This window comes from Halichoerus grypus, chromosome 6 (genome assembly GCF_964656455.1).
Source record: "Halichoerus grypus chromosome 6, mHalGry1.hap1.1, whole genome shotgun sequence".
Taxonomy (NCBI): Eukaryota; Metazoa; Chordata; class Mammalia; order Carnivora; family Phocidae; genus Halichoerus; species Halichoerus grypus.
The window spans coordinates 16801673-16818179 of record NC_135717.1 but is presented as its reverse complement, the minus strand read 5'-3'; the positions used below and the strand labels follow the sequence as shown (position 1 = coordinate 16818179).

The 16507-nt window shown below is 53.9% G+C and overlaps 1 protein-coding gene across 3 annotated transcripts in view; it reads left to right on the top strand.

The window, feature by feature from the left end:
• The window catches only part of ITGAL (integrin subunit alpha L), a 38397-nt gene that overhangs the window by 16454 nt on the left and 5436 nt on the right, over positions 1 to 16507 (top strand). Inside the window, exons 13-26 of one of the 3 annotated variants that reach the window (XM_078074598.1) lie at positions 230 to 367; positions 852 to 1049; positions 1195 to 1325; positions 2794 to 2954; positions 3039 to 3190; positions 4698 to 4787; positions 7552 to 7608; positions 7702 to 7775; positions 8120 to 8261; positions 10128 to 10238; positions 10575 to 10654; positions 10753 to 10839; positions 12363 to 12438; positions 13812 to 15270. In XM_078074598.1, coding sequence (XP_077930724.1) covers positions 230 to 367; positions 852 to 1049; positions 1195 to 1325; positions 2794 to 2954; positions 3039 to 3190; positions 4698 to 4787; positions 7552 to 7608; positions 7702 to 7775; positions 8120 to 8261; positions 10128 to 10238; positions 10575 to 10654; positions 10753 to 10839; positions 12363 to 12438; positions 13812 to 13967 — 1653 coding nt within the window. In that variant the 3' untranslated portion in view covers positions 13968 to 15270. Of the gene's footprint in view, positions 1 to 229; positions 368 to 851; positions 1050 to 1194; positions 1326 to 2793; positions 2955 to 3038; positions 3191 to 4697; positions 4788 to 7551; positions 7609 to 7701; positions 7776 to 8119; positions 8262 to 10127; positions 10239 to 10574; positions 10655 to 10752; positions 10840 to 12362; positions 12439 to 13811; positions 15271 to 16507 lie in introns of those variants that run through there. The other 2 variants (XM_036074250.2, XM_036074249.2) reach the window with 2 other exon arrangements.

The following is a 16507-nucleotide window of genomic DNA, read 5'->3' as shown; positions in this document are numbered from 1 at the left end:
GAGCCCTCGAGCTGAGCTTTGTCGTCTCCACCTGCCAGTTTAAGAAACAGAACCTCAGAGCACCCTCCTTGTCCTGACTCCTACAAGGCTCTGCGGAGGTGGGGGGGGCAGGGGTGGTCCAGGACTTGCACCTGCATTTGAGGGATGGAGTAAGATGGACATGGTACAGCTGAGGGGGAGGAGGTGTCCGGCTCACGGGGCTCCCTCAGACATCTTCCTCTCCGTGCAGATTGGCTCTTACTTCGGTGGCGAGCTGTGTGGCATTGACATGGACCAAGATGGGGAGACAGAGCTGCTGCTGATCGGAGCCCCCTTGTTCTATGGGGAGCAGAGAGGAGGCCGGGTGTTTATCTACCAGAAAAAACAGGTGGGGACCAGGACATGCAGGGGTAGGAGAAACAGATTCCCAGGCTGACCCAGGTCCCAACTATTCTGAAAGGCTTTCCCTGACTGATCATGGTGGATCAGCCCTTTAGAACAACTGACAAACGAGAGCTGACACTCCGTGCTCAGGGAGGGTAGGCTGTGTGCAAGGCCCAGGGCCAAACCTTTTATTTACAGGACACCCCCGTTGGTCCTCACACAGTCACCTTCTGGGAAACTCTGAGCTTTCCTTCATAAATGGGAGCGCTGCGGCTCAGCAAGGCCGAGTCACCTTCCAAAGCCCCAAGGTCACCCAGACAGCAAGGGGTGGAGCTGGGACCTGAGCCCAGGTCGGTCCGCAGCACCGTTCCCGTTGTGTGAGGGACCACACCCGACCCTTCCTCAGCGTCCTCCATGTACACGGTGCCGCCCCCTGCAAACGCGTGCTGAGTGCCTGAAGCGGGGCTTGTCACTTTGCTCCTTCCCAGCTGGGGTTCGAAGTGGTCTCAGAGCTGCAGGGGGACCCTGGCTACCCGCTTGGGCGATTCGGAGCAGCCATCGCGGCCCTGACGGACATCAATGGGGATGGGCTGGCGGACGTGGCGGTGGGGGCCCCTCTGGAGGAGCAGGGGGCCGTGTACGTCTTCAACGGGCAGTACGGGGGGCTGAGCCCCCGGCCGAGCCAGGTGAGAGGCACCCTACCTGCCCATCCAAACCCGTTCCCGGGCACCCAGAAGCCTCCAAGCCCAGACCCCACTCCTCCGCCTGACCCTTCCCCCCCAACGGCCTGTCCTCTCCCTAGCTTAGCAGGAATTTTTCTCTTGGTCTCAGCGGATTGAAGGGACCCAGGTGTTCTCAGGAATTCAGTGGTTTGGACGCTCCATCCACGGGGTGAAAGACCTCGGAGGAGACGGCCTGACAGATGTGGCTGTGGGAGCTGAGGGGCAGGTGATCGTGCTCAGGTAAGATGGGACTGTTGATAATCTCAGCTCTCTCGTCCTTTGAACAGCTACCCCTGTGCTAGGACTCCTCTGGTCTCTTCCTGCACAGCCTTCATGTCTTACTCAGGTTTAAACAGCTACAGTTCCGTGACAGACTGGGATTGGAACCCAGGCCTGGCTGACATTGAAACCTCCTAGAGAAGCAACATCCTGTGATGGCTCTAGAACCTGGTCACCTGGGGCGCCTGGGTGGCTCAGTCGGTGAAGCACCTGCCTTCTGCGCAGGTCATGATCTCAGCGTCCTGGGATCGAGCCCCACATCGGGCTCCCTGCTCAGCGAGGAGCCTGCTTCTCCCTCTGCCTCTGCGTCTCTCTCTCTGTGTCTCTCATGAGTAAATAGATAAAAATCTTTAAAAAAAAAAATAGAACCTGGTCACCTGGATTCAGGTCAAAGCTCTACCATTTACTTCTTGGGTGGTCTGACCCCAGTCACTTAGCTCCTCAGGTCCTCAGTTTCTCATTTTTGAAATGGTGACGACAATTCCTGTCTCTCCCCTGTCTTCCAGTTACTGGAGGCATCGTGTAACATCAGTGAGTGGACTAGAGCACCTGCTGGGTTTTAAATACTGGACCAAGCATTGAGTACAGAGTGTATATGTGGGGAAATCTGTAATAAAAAGTTAAGCACACAGGGAGGTGATTACAACTCGTGGCGAGTGCCGTGAGGGAAGTGAACAGCGTTCTGTGAGATGGAACAGTAGGCGAGACCTCCTCTAGATGGGGTGGCCGAGAAAGGCCTCTCGGAGGAGGTGATATTTGAGCTGGGACTTAGAAAAGGAGAAGGAGCCAGGCTTGCAGAAGTCTGGGGTAAGAGCCTTCATGTAGAAAGCTCAGGATGTGCGGAGGCCACGAGGCAGGCAAAAGCTGGACTCGGCCAGAACATCAGCCAAGGGAGAGGGTGGGAGGAAATAAGATGGGAGAGGCAGGCAGCGTGACACGGATAGTAACAAGTTTGGATTTCATTCCGAAGGCCACGTGGCATCAGTGAAGCATTATAAGCACGGAAGTAGCTCCACAGGATTTCTCTTTCCAAAAGCTCGCTCTCCTGGGGGCCCTGGGTGGCTCAATTGGTTGAGCGTCTGACTCTTGATTTCCGTTCGGGTCATGAGCTCAGAGTCGTGAGATGGAGCCCTGTGGCAGGCTTCACCCCGGGTGTGGAGCCTGCCTGGGATTCTCTGTCTCTTTCTCCTTGTCCCTCCCCCCGCCCCCCAAAGCTCACTCTTCCGTATGGAAAATGGGTCAGAGGGCTGCTAGAAGGAACTGGGAAGCCCTAATGAATTACCATTATTATTACTGTTTCGAGGAGACAGTGCTGTTGAGGTCTGCTTTCGGGGAGGAGAGTCCTCTGGACGCGGGTAGAAGGAGCCCCGGGTCTGACTGGGAGTGCAGTTGAGGCCCAGGGAAAGTGTTCTTGTTTTCCGCTCTGCAGCGCCCGGCCTGTGGTGGACATCCTCACTCAGATGTCCTTCTCCCCGGCGGAGATCCCAGTGCATGAAGTGGAATGCTCCTATTCAACCAGTAACAAGAAGAAAGAAGGAGTTAACATCACAGTGTGTTTCCAGGTCAAGCTTCTCACCCTCCAATTTCAAGGTCAGTGCCGTTCCCCCCACTCCGCTCCCCAGAGCTGTTGCTTATGGCCCCACCCTTCACCTTCTGCCTTTTCTCCCTGCCCAGGGCTCCTGGTTGCCAACCTCACTTACACTCTGCAGCTGGATGGCCATCGGACCAGAAGCCGGGGGCTGTTCCCAGGAGGGAGACACGAACTCAGCGGGAACGCAGTGGTCACTGGAGACCCGTCCTGCACCAAGTTCTGGTTCCGCTTCCCGGTAAGGGAGCCATCGGGGCTGCGCTAGGAAGTGCGGGGGCGGCGGAGCTGACCGCAGTGGGTGCAAGGCTCGGCTCGGTCACCGACCAGCTGGGTCACAGGCCCTTGGATCTCTCTACACCACCATCTCATTGTGCAATAGTGGTAATAATACCGTTAGCATATTTTCTCTAGTCCTCAATCTATGGACGTAGGCGTTTTGACATCGTTACCATTAGAAAATACTTCCCATTTTCCCCCTAATTTTTCCACACATCATATATTAATGCTGCTACCCAGCTTTTTATAAGTATTTTAATAGGTACAGAATATTCAGTCACAGCGGTGTGCCCTTATTTGCCAGGCACACATAGTCATTTATTAGTAACATCCCTCGCAGAAAAAGGTTTTTTAAATATCAGTTTGAGCAACTGCTGAGACGCCCAAATTCAGTTTGCTTCTAACAGTCCTGTGTAAAGTAGGGTTGATGGTAAATTATTCTGATCCCTTAGATATTTAATAAGAGACTGGGTATGGGATTGGTGTGTAAGATTTTGAAGTTCGGGGGCTCCTGGGTGGCTCAGTCAGTTAAGCGTCCAACTCTTGATTTCGGCTCAGGTCATGATCTCAGGGTCGTGAGATCGAGCCCCGTGTCGAGCTCCGTGCTCAGCATGGAGTCTGCTTGAGATTATCTCTCTCCCTCTCCCTCTTTCCCTCATCCCCCGTCTAAAAACAAAAAGATTTTGAAGTTTGTTTTAAATTTTTTTGTTATGGGGAAATTTCAAACATAAAAGCAAAAAAAAAAAAAATAGCTCAGTGAACCCCCAAATACTCATCACCCAGTGTCAACAGTTACGAGCCCATTATCTTAGCTCATTCATACCTGCGTTCAGTGCCCCTCTGCTTCCTTGCACCCCACCCGTACCCACCACGTGATTTGGAAATTTTCAACATAAATTTGCCAGAGAAGAGGTAGTGTGTCATGATGGGAAGACCTTGGACTTGGAATTGGACAGATTTGGGTTCACTTCCTAGCTCTAGGCCTTAGGAAACTTGGATTACCTTTGTTGACCTTATGTTCCCCATCTCTAATGTGGAGATAATAATGCCTGCCTCTTTGGGTTGGTGAAGGAGTTCAGGTGAAGATGATTTGGGTGCCTACAAAGTGCCAGTGTGAGGGACTGGTAATAACATAAAAGGCCAAGACCCATCACTGTTCTCAAGGAACTAGGATATTCTAGTTTTTCTAGAATATTCTTTTCTTGTGCAAACTTCAATAATGGCTGCCTAGAGCGGTTTGACAGAGACTCAGGGACTTTGGTCAGGACTCAATGGGAAAAGTGGGGTGGTTGATTAACAATGTCTGCCATGGGAGTTGGGGCTGAGGGAGATACTCAGGCTGAGAAGCGACCCTGGGCATATTATAAACACCTGATGCTAGAATCTCATCATTTGTGAAGTATGAACCGGGTGAGCATTTCACTGGAAGATTAAACTCACAATATAGGTGGTACTCTCATCACCCTCAGGTATGCATTCAAGACCTCATCTCTCCCATCAACGTCTCCCTAAATTTCTCTCTCTGGGAGGAAGAAGGGACACCGAGGCACCAACATGCGGTAAGAAGAGATGACTTAGGGGAATTGATAGGAAACAGGGGAGAGTAGAATTTCAGTTTAGCAAGACTGTATTATAGAGGAGTCTTTGGTTTTAAGCAATAGAAACCAAATACAACCCACTTCAGCAGGAAAGGAACGTATCGGAGCTTGTATTTGGCAAAGCAAGACTGGGAAGAAGGAGAACCACAGTGGAGGCTCTGGGGGCTCTTGAGGGGAGGGAATAATGGATGGACTCTTCAGGACATGGCCCCTTCAGTCAATCTACTCCAGGTCCCTGCCAAGCATCAGCTTCAGACCTCACCAGGATCCTAATAACACTGCTCAAGGAGCAAATTCCAGGCAGGACAGGGCACCCTGATCAGTCTTCTCATCGAAGGGTATTCAGTTAAGAGCAGGTAGTTTCCTCAAAGCCGAATTGGGGTGGGCGGCATCATGATGTAAAAGAAGAGGGAAACAGTATCTATCCTCATCTGCTGGACCACACACTCCCAAACCCAGGGCCAAAGCCAGATTTCCTCTCCTCAAATCCTTGACACTCAGCTGGTGGTTTAGCTTCAAGGCAGCAGGATCTGGTGGAAAGAGCCTGGGCCTGCCAGCCCAGAGATGTGGATTTTGTTTTTCCTGGCATGAACATCTGAGCAGTTCCATCCCTCCCTGGGACCGTGTCCCCACCTATAAAATAAGTCACGACATCGTGAGGCCTCTCCCAGAGCTGGAGCACGTGACTGCTAAGTGCACTCTTCCTCGTGGCTTTTGGCAGCATGCGCTGAGTGCCCACACACGCTCACTCTCCTGAGACTTGAAGGGAACGATGGCGTGCTCACCAAAAATTAAAGCCCCTGCCCACCAGATGCTCATCACGTGCTTGAGGAAAGTTGATTGAGCACCTGCCTGTGCTGAGCCCTGTTCTGGGCACTGGCTCCACTGAGGTAAATAAAACATGGTGCCTGCCCGGAAGGGGTTCACGGTCTGCTCTGGAGGTCAGACAAGTCAACAGACAGTTATGACAGGCCGTCATGAGGCTGTGGTCAGGGTAGATGTGGCGTGGCAATAGAATCTTAGACAACATGTCTGTTGCCTGAGACGCGACCCCTGAAGTCCCCGGGTAGAGAAGGGGAGGTGGGCGTTCAGGGAGAAGGCATCGTGTGAGCCCAGGCAACAAAGACGGCGCAGCCTGTGGGTGTTGGGAGCACAGCAGGCGTGAGAGAGACCGTGCAAGAGCACACCCCTTCCCTTTGAGACTCCTTCCTGAAATCCACGTGATGCTTACCCTTGCATCTCATCGGTCAGAACTTGGTCACACGGCCACACCTAAGTACGAGCCTGAGAAGTGCAGCCGCCTGGCCAGGTGGCCGTATGACCACGTGGAAAGGGAGGCTCTGTTTTAAAGGCGGATGAAGAGGAAGGGTATATGGAGACAACCAGCAGTCTCTGCCGTCGGCACTAATTTTTTTTTTTTTTTTTTAAAGCCGAGCTGTGTGGAGTAGGAACTCAGGGTAAAAAAGAGACATGAGCTCACAGTTTCTTAAGAAAGGCTTCCTGGGGGAAGTGTCACTGGTTCTGGGTCTTGCAGAATGAGTCAACTTTGGGTGGTGGATTGAGGAGAGGTAAAGGGAAAAGCATGAGGAAAGGTGTGGTGCTACATTCAAGGAAGATGAGGAGGTGGGCGTAGCTTCTGGTAGAAGGACAACTGAGCAAGACAGAGGCCCCGGATGCCCATTTGGGGGCTGGCTGTGGTCTAGTGAGTGGCGGGAATCTGTGTTTAGGATGGGTGGGTACAGTCAGCAGAGGCCCCCAGGACCCCTGTCCCTTAAGGAAGAGTGTGGAGGTTGCTTGGCAGGTGGCCTGGAAGTGGAGGAGGCTGGAGTCTTTCTAGAACATTCAGCTAATAACTCACAGAACACTTCTATGAAGCCATTACCCTCAGGATAAAGTCCCAACTCCCAAACGTGGCTTCAAGGCCCAGGGGAACCTGGACCCTGCTGCGGTCTCCTGCCCCCGTCACGCAGCACTGCGGCGGGTCTGAGCGTCTTCCGGCTGCACGCACAGGCGCAAGCTCTCTAGCCTCGGGCCTTCGTGTAGCCTGTCCTTTCTTCCTCCCTCTCCCTTTTCACCAGGCTCTCTCCTGCTCATCCTTTAGATTTCAGTGGGAGATAGGATTCCCTTCTGCAGGCTCTGAATATACCCTGTACTTGTCCCTTCAGACTCTTGAAGATGCTGGTCGTTTCTCCCCCTAGATTGGGGAGGGTGGGGTGGGAGGCGGGGAGATGGGCAGTGTGTCTCTTTTGTTCTCTGGTGTGTATACCCAGTGCCCAGCACAGGGCCTGGCCTGGAGCAGAAGCCCCAGAAATGTTGGGAAAACTGGCCTTGATCTGAGGAGAGATGGAGAGCTGCTCTGGGGGGAGCTGGGGTTTGCCGAGGAGAACCACAGTAAGAGCTAGTCACTGGCGGGCGAGCCCAGGGAAGAAGGAGATGGGCTAGGAGGAGCTTTGGAGCTGCTTTGTCAAGGCCAGGTTCTCTTGTCCAATGGACACCCTGAGCCTCGGCCTCCCTTGAGGAGCTGCCATTCAAGGACTGCACAGGTGAGCTTGGGGCCGAGTCAGGAGGGTGAGGTGCCGCCTGGGGCGGGCCTTGGCTCCTGAGAGGGGCCGACCAAGCCAGCCCAGCTGAGCCCCAAGCTCTGAGCCCCTCCAGCCCTCCTTCGAGAGTTCTGCTGCCTCAACTAACCTGTCTTGTCTCCCGGCCCTCCCACCACTCTGCTCAGCAGGGCAAGGACATACAGCCCATCCTGAGACCCTCACCACACACAGAGGCCAAGGAGGTAAGAGGGAAAGAGAGGCAGCTGGAGAGACCAGGCTCCCTCCCTCCTGGGGCTGGGGCCTGAGTCTCCTAGTCTTTCTTCTTGGCCTTTCAGATCCCTTTTGAGAAGAACTGCGGGGAGGACAAGAAGTGTGAGGCAGATCTGGGGCTCTCGTTCTCCTCTGCAGGGTGAGGCCTCCAACCCCCTGGGCCCTCCTGTGCCACCTGGTGTTTTCCTGCGGCAGCTCCTGGGCGCGGGAAAGAACAGGGCGCTTCGAGTCAGAAGACCCGCGTCTGTACTCACTAGATCTGTCTCGTGGGCCTTCGTTCGCCTCTTGGGGAAATTCCAGTCCCTTGGGCACGCCTGTCAGGATCAGATGAGGTCGAATCACTCAAAGCCTGTGCACAGGAGCTGATTTGGGTGTATTCATTTTTTTCTAGCCTAGCAGATCCCTCAGTTCTGACAGCCCCCGCCTCTGATCCTGCTTCCTTCACCTGGGCCTCTGTAACTTTTCCCGGCTCTTGCCCCCCAGATCCAGTGTCCTGCGTCTGACCCCCTCTGCCAGCTTCTCTGTGGAGCTGATACTGAATAACTTGGAAGAAGACGCATACTGGGTCCACCTCCACCTGAGCTTCCCCCAGGGACTCTCCTTCCGCAAAGTGGAGATGCGCAAGGTGAGCGCCAAGGCAGGGCCTGCCCCGAGGCCTCCCTTGTCCCCACAGCTCCTGCTCCCCTCGCAGGGCCTCGGGCAGACAGGACAGCCTGAAGATGTGGGCAGCAGCAGGCATGCAGAAGCCTTGCGCCCACATCCGGGTTCTCAGCCTGATGGCCACTCTCACCCTCCGTGGGCCTCAGATCCCCCACCAGAGAGGCTGGGGACACCCGCAGGGCTAGCGAGAGGGTCACATGGAATGGAGAATGTGACAGAGGCTCGTGGATCTGGTGACCAAGAAGGTGTTCACAGATTTAGTGAGCGCCCTCTCCCTCCATCCTAAAGGGGACCAACGTGTTTTTGCGGGGTGGCCTGGCTTGTTTTATTTTTATTTTTATTTTTTTAAAGATTTTGTTTATTTATTTGACAGAGAGAGACACAACGAGAGAGGGAACACAAGCAGGGGGGAGTGGGAGAGGGAGAAGCAGGCCTCCCGCAGAGCAGGGAGCCCGATGTGGGGCTTGATCCCAGGACCCTGGGATCATGACCTGAGCCGAAGGCAGACGCTTAACGACTGAGCCACCCAGGTGCCACCAAGCCTGGGTTGTTTTAAATACAACTTTTACTTTGTTAATTCTCAGCGCTGAAGTAATACGTGATCACCACAGAAAGCTGGAAATCACAGAGAAGTTTAGAGAAGACTATCACCCCATACTCTTACAACTCAGCACTTACTACTTTTAATATTTTAGTGTTTATCCTGCTGTGTATCTACACACATACATATAAATTACGTTGCATATTCATTCATCCTGTACTTGTTTTTACTGATGGGCAATTTGTTCTCCATTTGGTTATTTTTCCTCCTTGTTTTTAAAACAAATGGTTATTGTGGTAAAATATATGTAATAGCAAAGGTACCATTTTAGCCCTTTCCAAGCATACAATTCCGTGGCATTGAGAACATTCACGACGTTGTGCCGTCGGCATCTGTTTGCAGAATTTTTCCATCATCTCAAACAGAAGCTCTCAATCTATTAAAAGCCATAATTCCCCATTCCCCACCCTTCGCCCCGGTCATCTCTCATCTACTTTCCGTCTCTATGAATTGGCCTATTCTAGATTTTTCACAGACGTGGAATCATAGGATATTGTCCTCTCGTGTCTGTCTTCTTCGCTTAGCATGGCATTTGTGAGGTGCATCCATATGACAGCATGGGCCAATTTGCTTTTTAAAGCTGAATAATACTCCATTGTATGGATAGACCACATTTTGTTTATCCGGTCATCTGTCGGTGGACATTTGAATTATTCTCACCCAGCAACATTAAATGCTTCCTCACGGGGCATCTGGTAGAGTGGTGTAGAACTCGAGATCCAGAGTCAGACAGACCTGTGTTCACTTTCCTACCAGATCCCTGCCAGATGACCCAGGGGTGGGACCCGGGGAAGTCACCGGACTTCCCCAAGCCTCTGTTTCCTTATCGAAGTCCCTCCCCGATCTTGAGGCTGAGATCCGTCCTCCCAGAGGATGGTGAAGATGAATGGTTCTATGCTGCTTAGCCCAGGATCAAGGCTCGAGCTCACTTTAAAAATGGTTGCTGACTGTGTAGATCTCACCGTATCCTTGCCTGGGATTGTTCAGCGCACCGAACCATTCCTAGCTCTTTGAACTGTTGGATCACTTCTGGATTTTCACAATTATACATCGCGTTGTGGTGAACATCTTTGAATGAAGCCTCTGGCTGTGCCCCTGACTCCCCCCCTCCCCCTGAGAATATGCCCTGGCAGGGACAGAGCAGGGGGACGTGGGCCCTGAGGGTTGGTGGCCTCCGGGAACCTTGGCCTTGCCCACTAAGAAGTCTGTTCCTTCTCTTCTCACCCCCAGCCCCACAGCCAGATACCTGTGAGCTGCGAGGAGCTTCCCGAGGTATCTGAGCTTCTGACCAGGATCCTCTCTTGCAACGTGAGCTCTCCCATCTTCAGAGCAGGCAGCTCGGTGAGTGCCTCAAACCCCGAGGAGCCAAGCGGCCGCCGAGGGGCTCTGGGCTGAGGTAGGGAGGGAAGGGTGCAGGTGATGGGTGAAGAAGCTCCCCCTTCCTACCCCAAAGGGAATGACAGCTTGGACTTTGGAATCAGGCAAACCTGGGGTTGGGTTATTCATTTTGTGACCTTACACGCGACTTAAATGTTTGGAACTTTGGATCCTCATCTGTACAATGGGGGTAAAACACCTATTTATGGGGCTAAATAACAGTGGTCCCCGGTCTCACAGCAGTTGGGCTTGGGGGCCCTGAGGTGCTTCCCTCCTCATTGCCCTCTCCTCCCCTGCCAGGTTGTCATCCAGATGATGTTTCATACGCTGCTGAACAGCTCCTGGGGGGACTTTGTCGAGCTGCACGCCAATGTGAGCTGGTGAGCAGGCCCCAGGCAGGCGCCCCGGCTCGCAGACGGCCACACGGTCCTGGCCACACGCTTCTCCTAACACTGGCCTCTGCCTTGCCCCCGTGCAGTGACAATGAGGACTCAGGCGTCTTGGGGAACAACTTGGCCACCACCAGCATCCCTGTCCTGTACCCCATCAACATCCTCACTGAGGAGTAAGTCCTGAGCCGCCCACCGGCCCTTTCCTCCCACCTCCACCTCCCCCACCCAGGGCTCAGCCTTGCCCCCCGGGGCTCTCCTTCAGAGCCTCCTCCTTTCCTCTGGCCCCCCAGGGGTCATTAGAACTGATTCCAGCCACAACCCCAAGAGTTTTCAACACCCCAAAGAGTGGAGGCCCTTTAGGAGTTCTGAGATCAATGGTTTACTGATGGAAGAAAAAGCACACGGAGTGTTGACCTTATTTCAGACACTGTGCTCGCCGCAGTGCACAGCTGGGGCCTCCCCTGGAGCTTTCAGCCCCTCGGGGGGCAGCTGCGCCTCTCTCCACGTTCCAGGGAACAGGCAGGCTCGGAGAAGGGAGGAACTCACTCAGAGTCTTAAAGCTAGGAAGCACGGATGCTGGCGTCCGAATTTGGGTCTGTCTGACTCCAAAACCCTGTGCTAGATGCCCCCCGCTTCCTGGGGGCCAGGAGCGCTGGGAGAGAGAAGGAGAAACTGTTCGCAATGGCTCTTGCCCACAGAGAGCTCATAGTCAGGTAGGAGAGGCCAAGCTCACGCGTACACAGAATCAGTGAGTCTCACAAGGTTATGGCGGGAAGGACCCATCGGGATCCCCAGTTGGATTTTCTCATTTACAGAAAAGAGGATGAAGCCCGAAAAGCAGAGTAGCTTTCTCAGGTTGGCTCAGTGAGAGGGGGACAGGGACAGTGACTGAGCCAAGGTCTCTGGTGCTTTTGAAGGCAAATGCCAAACACAATGATATTATCTGGAGTGCAATATGAAATTAGAGCCAGGAGAGGTGATTTGGGTTGGAGGAGTGATGGGAGGGTTCATGGAGAGGTGGGGGCTTAAACTGGGGTCTGGGGAATGAGGGGGTTCAGATAAGGGCCAGGGAGGAGGAAGGACGTTCTCCTGAGAGAGAGAGAGAGAGAGAGAGAGAAGAGCGTAGACGAAAGGAAGCAGCAAGCAGTGGGGTAGATTTGGGGAGCAGGGAGCGTGCAGGCGTGGGGGACAACAGGTGTGTGGGGGGTGCAGCGGGCAGGATTGGACATGGGGGGCTGTGGGCCTGACCCTTGTGGGCAGCAGGGGGCCATCGGCGGATTCCGAGTAGGCAGGTGGCAGGATCAGACAGTGACATTAGGAAGGTCATTGGAAGGATGGGATGGCGAGGAAGCCAGAGGCTGGTGCCATTATGTGGGAGATGAAGGACCCAGAGGACAGTGGAGACCCTCGTGAGGTGGGGACCCTGTGTGGTGGGGAGCACACAGCTCCAAAGGCACATCCGCCTGGGTTCCAGCCCTGGCCCTCCACGGCAGGACGCCGGGCAACAGACAGACCCCTTCCATGAGCCTCACTTTCCAAAGGGAAACAGCAGAGCGCTGGAAGGTTACATGAGAGCAAGGCTGTGTGGTCCCTGGGGGTTCCCTCAGAGGCTTCCCCTGGCCCGGGCCCCTGCCCTGCTGGAGATTGGGTCCATGTCTTCTCCTCTTTCTACCTCTGCTCTTCCTTCTCTCCACAGCAAGGAAAACTCCACACTGTATGTCAGCTTCACCCCCAAGGGTCCCAAGAGCCACCTTGTCAAACACATCTACCAGGTATGAACCTCCGTGTGAAAAGGCCCTTCTGGGTCACACGGTTTCCAGCCCCATCCTGAGGAAAGCGCGGAGGCTGCAGAGACACGAGCCTCATCCTTGGCGAACCCGGCGCCCTCCGCCTCATCCCGTGATCCTTTCTAGAGCGCCTCACAGCCCCCACGGAAGTGCCTCCAGCTCGTTTCCAGCACTGGATCCTTTGTGGGATCGCAGAGCTTGAGAGCCAGAAGCACTCTGAGAGAGAACCTAGATTTTCATTCACACGTTCAATGAGCCACAGTTCTAGTCTAGGTACTTCTCTCTTACCTAAGTCCGTCAGGGCCCCTGACCCGGTTCTCTGCCTGGTGCTTTATATATGTGACCCCCTCCCCTGTGATTCTCACCCCAGAAGGTAGAGGCGTGGCCATTCCCAGCGTGCAGATGAGACATCCACAGCACAGAGAGGCCGAGTAACTTGCCAGGTTACCCAGCCACTAAAGGGGAAAGGTCAGATTCCAGCACTTATTGGAATACCAAATTTCATGTGTTTAACCTCTGTGTTAATGATCTGTCACTTCTCATGCCATATGCTCGGAGCTGTAATAGCAATCTTCACGGGAACAAAGAAGAGGGAGGCCAGCCCCTGAGACTAAAGCTCCAGGAGTCTAAGGCCTTTTTAGACGAGAGACCTCAGAGAGGAGTAGGCACTGACCGTGCTGAAGGCACTCTTGTTTTCCCATGGAGGAAACTGAGGCCCCAAAGAGAAACTGTCTTTGCCCAAGGCCGTGTTGGCGTCAGGGCAGACTGGGGCAGGAACCCAGCAGGAAAGGGACCCCAGGCAGGTAGCCCGTTTAGAACAGAGGCTGGAGCCATCTCCTCTGGAATAGATGATGGAGGAGAGGGGCCCTTGGGGAGGTCAGATGCCCATTTGCATAGAGAATGGCCAGCAGGGTTGGTTTCTAGTGCTGTTCGCTGGGATGCCTCTGGGCTCCCCGAGGAGGTTGGCAGACTAGTCCTTCTGCCAGCAGAATAGTGGGGAAGACTTGGACAGGCATGGATCCAAGCCCCAACTCTACCCCTGGATCTCTGTGTGACCTTGGGCCAAGGGCTTAACTGTCCATGCCTCAGTTCCCTGCTGTGACAAATGGCGTTCGGCACGAGAACTTGCAGGTGTTGTGAGGTTGAAGTGGGGTACTTACTCCCCGTGGAGTGCTTGGCCCGGTGCCTGGGGAGTGGAGGCTGTTAATGGCTGAGGCGGGTCTTGGGCCCCAGCCTGGAGATTCCGCAGCGACTGTGGAAGCCTGCTTCCCTTCTTGCCCCACTCCTCTGGGAGCCAACTCAAACCTTTTGCGCTCCCCCCTGCCCCCACACACCCCATCTCTCTCTCTCTCTCTCAGGGTAGTCATCAGAGCCAGATGCCTCCGGCCACCCCCAGCCACATCAGCACCCTCCAGCATCTTAAGCTCTGCATTTGGCTCCCTGCCGCCTGGCCCACCGCGCAGCCACTCTTGCTAAAGGCCCTAATGATGTCTGTTTTAACGAAACCCAACTAGGCGTGGGACACTGGGGATCTTTCCCTCTTGCCGGAAGCTCTCCTGTTAGGCCCCTTTTGCCACAGGGACGTCAGCTGGGGTCTGTTGTGAGCTCAGCAGGCATGGTAATCCAGTGAGAGCTGGGCAGCCGGCCCATGGGGTCTTCTTCCTCATGGGCTCCCTCTCCCCTGGCCGGTTAGGTGCATAGGCTTCAGCCAGACCTGAAATCTTTTTAAAGCTCTGCCATTTCAAGCTGTGTGGCCTTGGGCAGTTTAGTTAACCTCTCTGAGCCTCAGTTTTTCAATCAGTAAAATGGGGATGATAACCGCACCTACTTTAGGTGGGTCCATCATCCAAGGAAGGTGATAGAGCGCAGCCCATCCAGTCTCTGGAGGCGCAGCCTGGGCTCAGATGCCCGCTCTGCTCCCCGATCACTTCAGACAGATTCTTCTCCCTGAACCTCAGTCCTCCCCTCTGTGACACGGGGACAGTGCTGCCCGCCACAGACAGCGGCACTCGGCCAGAACCACAGGATGCCCAGCGAGCTGAGCGTTCGGCAAATGGCGATCGTTCTTACGTGCGTCTCCCCACGCGCCCCATCTTCACTGCCCGCCCGGCATGGGTTCCCACAGTTCGAGTCCCCCTCCCAGCTCGCAACTCCGCACCACGACCCTCCTGCTCCCCCGGCGCGCCTGGCCCCGCAGCCTGTCACTGCTCTCCGCCCAGATGCCCTTGAGCATCTTTTTCTGCCTTTTAACAGCTTTATGATAGAATGAGATAAAAGTCACAGTCCATACGATTTACCTGCTTTTATGAAAAAAGATTTTATTTCAGAGAGAGAGAGCACACAAATGGGGGGAGGGGCAGAAGGAGAGGGAGAAGCAGGCTTCCCGCTGAGCAGGGAGCCCCGAAGCAGGGCTTGATCCCAGGACCCTGGGATCGTGACCTGAGCCGAAGGCAGACACTTAACCGACTGAGCCACCCAGGCACCCCTGATATACCTGCTTTTAAAGTGTACAGATCAGGGGCACCTGGGTGGCTAAGTCCCTTAAGGGTCTGACTTTGGCTCAGGTCGTGATCTCAGGGTCCTGGGATTGAGCCCTGAGTCGGGCCCCCTGCTCAGCGGGGAGTCTGCTTCTCCCTCTCCCTCTCTCTCTGCCCCTCCCCCTGCTGGTGCTCTCTTTGTCTCTCTCTCAAATAAGTACATAAAATCTTTTAAAAAAAATAATAAAGCATATGGTTCAGTGGCTCTTAGTATATTAGTAAAGTTGTACAATCATCACCACAATCTAATTTTAGAAGATTTTCATTATTCCAGAAAGAACCTTTATGTAGGGGAGGAATCCTACAGTATGGGGTCTTTTGTGACTGGCTTCTTTGAGTTCGCATGGTGTTTTCAGGGGTCATCCGCGTTGTAGCCCGGGCCAGTTCTATATTCTTTTTTATTGCCAGATAATATTACATCGTGAGGTAGGCCGAGCTAGATTTGTCCGGGCGTCAGCTGGTGGGCATCTCGGTGGTTTCCACTTTTTGGCTTTTATAGACCGTGTTGCTTGAATGTTCCTGCACAAGTTTTGGTGCAGACACGTTTTATTTATCCTGGGTATATACCTAGGAGCGCAATTGTTCCTCTTGAAGCTTTGTCTCAACATGTTCTAAACCAAATGTATCACTTTCCCCTAAGCCAGCATCACCTGAGGGGTGCTCAAAAGCACCCTTTTCCTCAAGCAGAACTTCCAAGTCCGGGTGAATTTGTCCTTCCTCCGTGCCGGGCCCCCCTGCCTCCTCAACTTCTATTCCGTATTCCCTTGTCTCCTTGGCCCCCACTACTGTTCAGACTCAGGTTCCTCTCCCTCTTACAGCTGTTGGCACAGGCTCCCGGCTTGGACCTCGGCCTGCCTTCCCCGCCTCTTTCCGTTCTGGGCCTGGCGTGAGGGAGCCCCCCAGAGCCTGCCCTCCTCAGCTGTCTTCCGTGACTCGCCTTGCCTAGTTGAGGGTCCCCTGATTTCTGGCCTTAGGCTTTCTGGGCACACAGTCTCACCCCAAGTCTCCTTTCCAGACGTATGTCCTACCTCCTCTCTGTCCCAGGCCCCCTACCTCCCGCCGTGTCACACTCGCCTGGTGCTGTCCTGACTCCCCACATTTTCGCTCCCTGGGTGCCTTCCGCCATCTTCATCTGTTCCAGTCCTCTCTGTCTTCCATGGTTAAAGTCAAATGCTGCCTCTGACATTAGGCCTTTTCAATTTAACATACCTGATATTTTTCAAGCGTCCACAAATGTTTGTCGAGTGACTAATGGTAGAACCTCTCCAACTGGATATTAGTTTCCCTGTTTGGCCTCCCTGAGCCGTGGTTCCCTGGTGCTACTCCTGAGTCACTTTCTTCTCCGATTCTGGGTCTCCCAGGCCTCGCACAGTTGGCCCTTTCATCTAAAAGGTACTCAGGACTTGTTTCTTAAATCAGTTCAGTGCCCTCGCCAAAGTGAGTCCTTCCCAACCTGCATTGTGCCAACAATTTTTGCATCTATCCTTGTTAAATGCCCTTCGTTCTTTCTTTCGCTC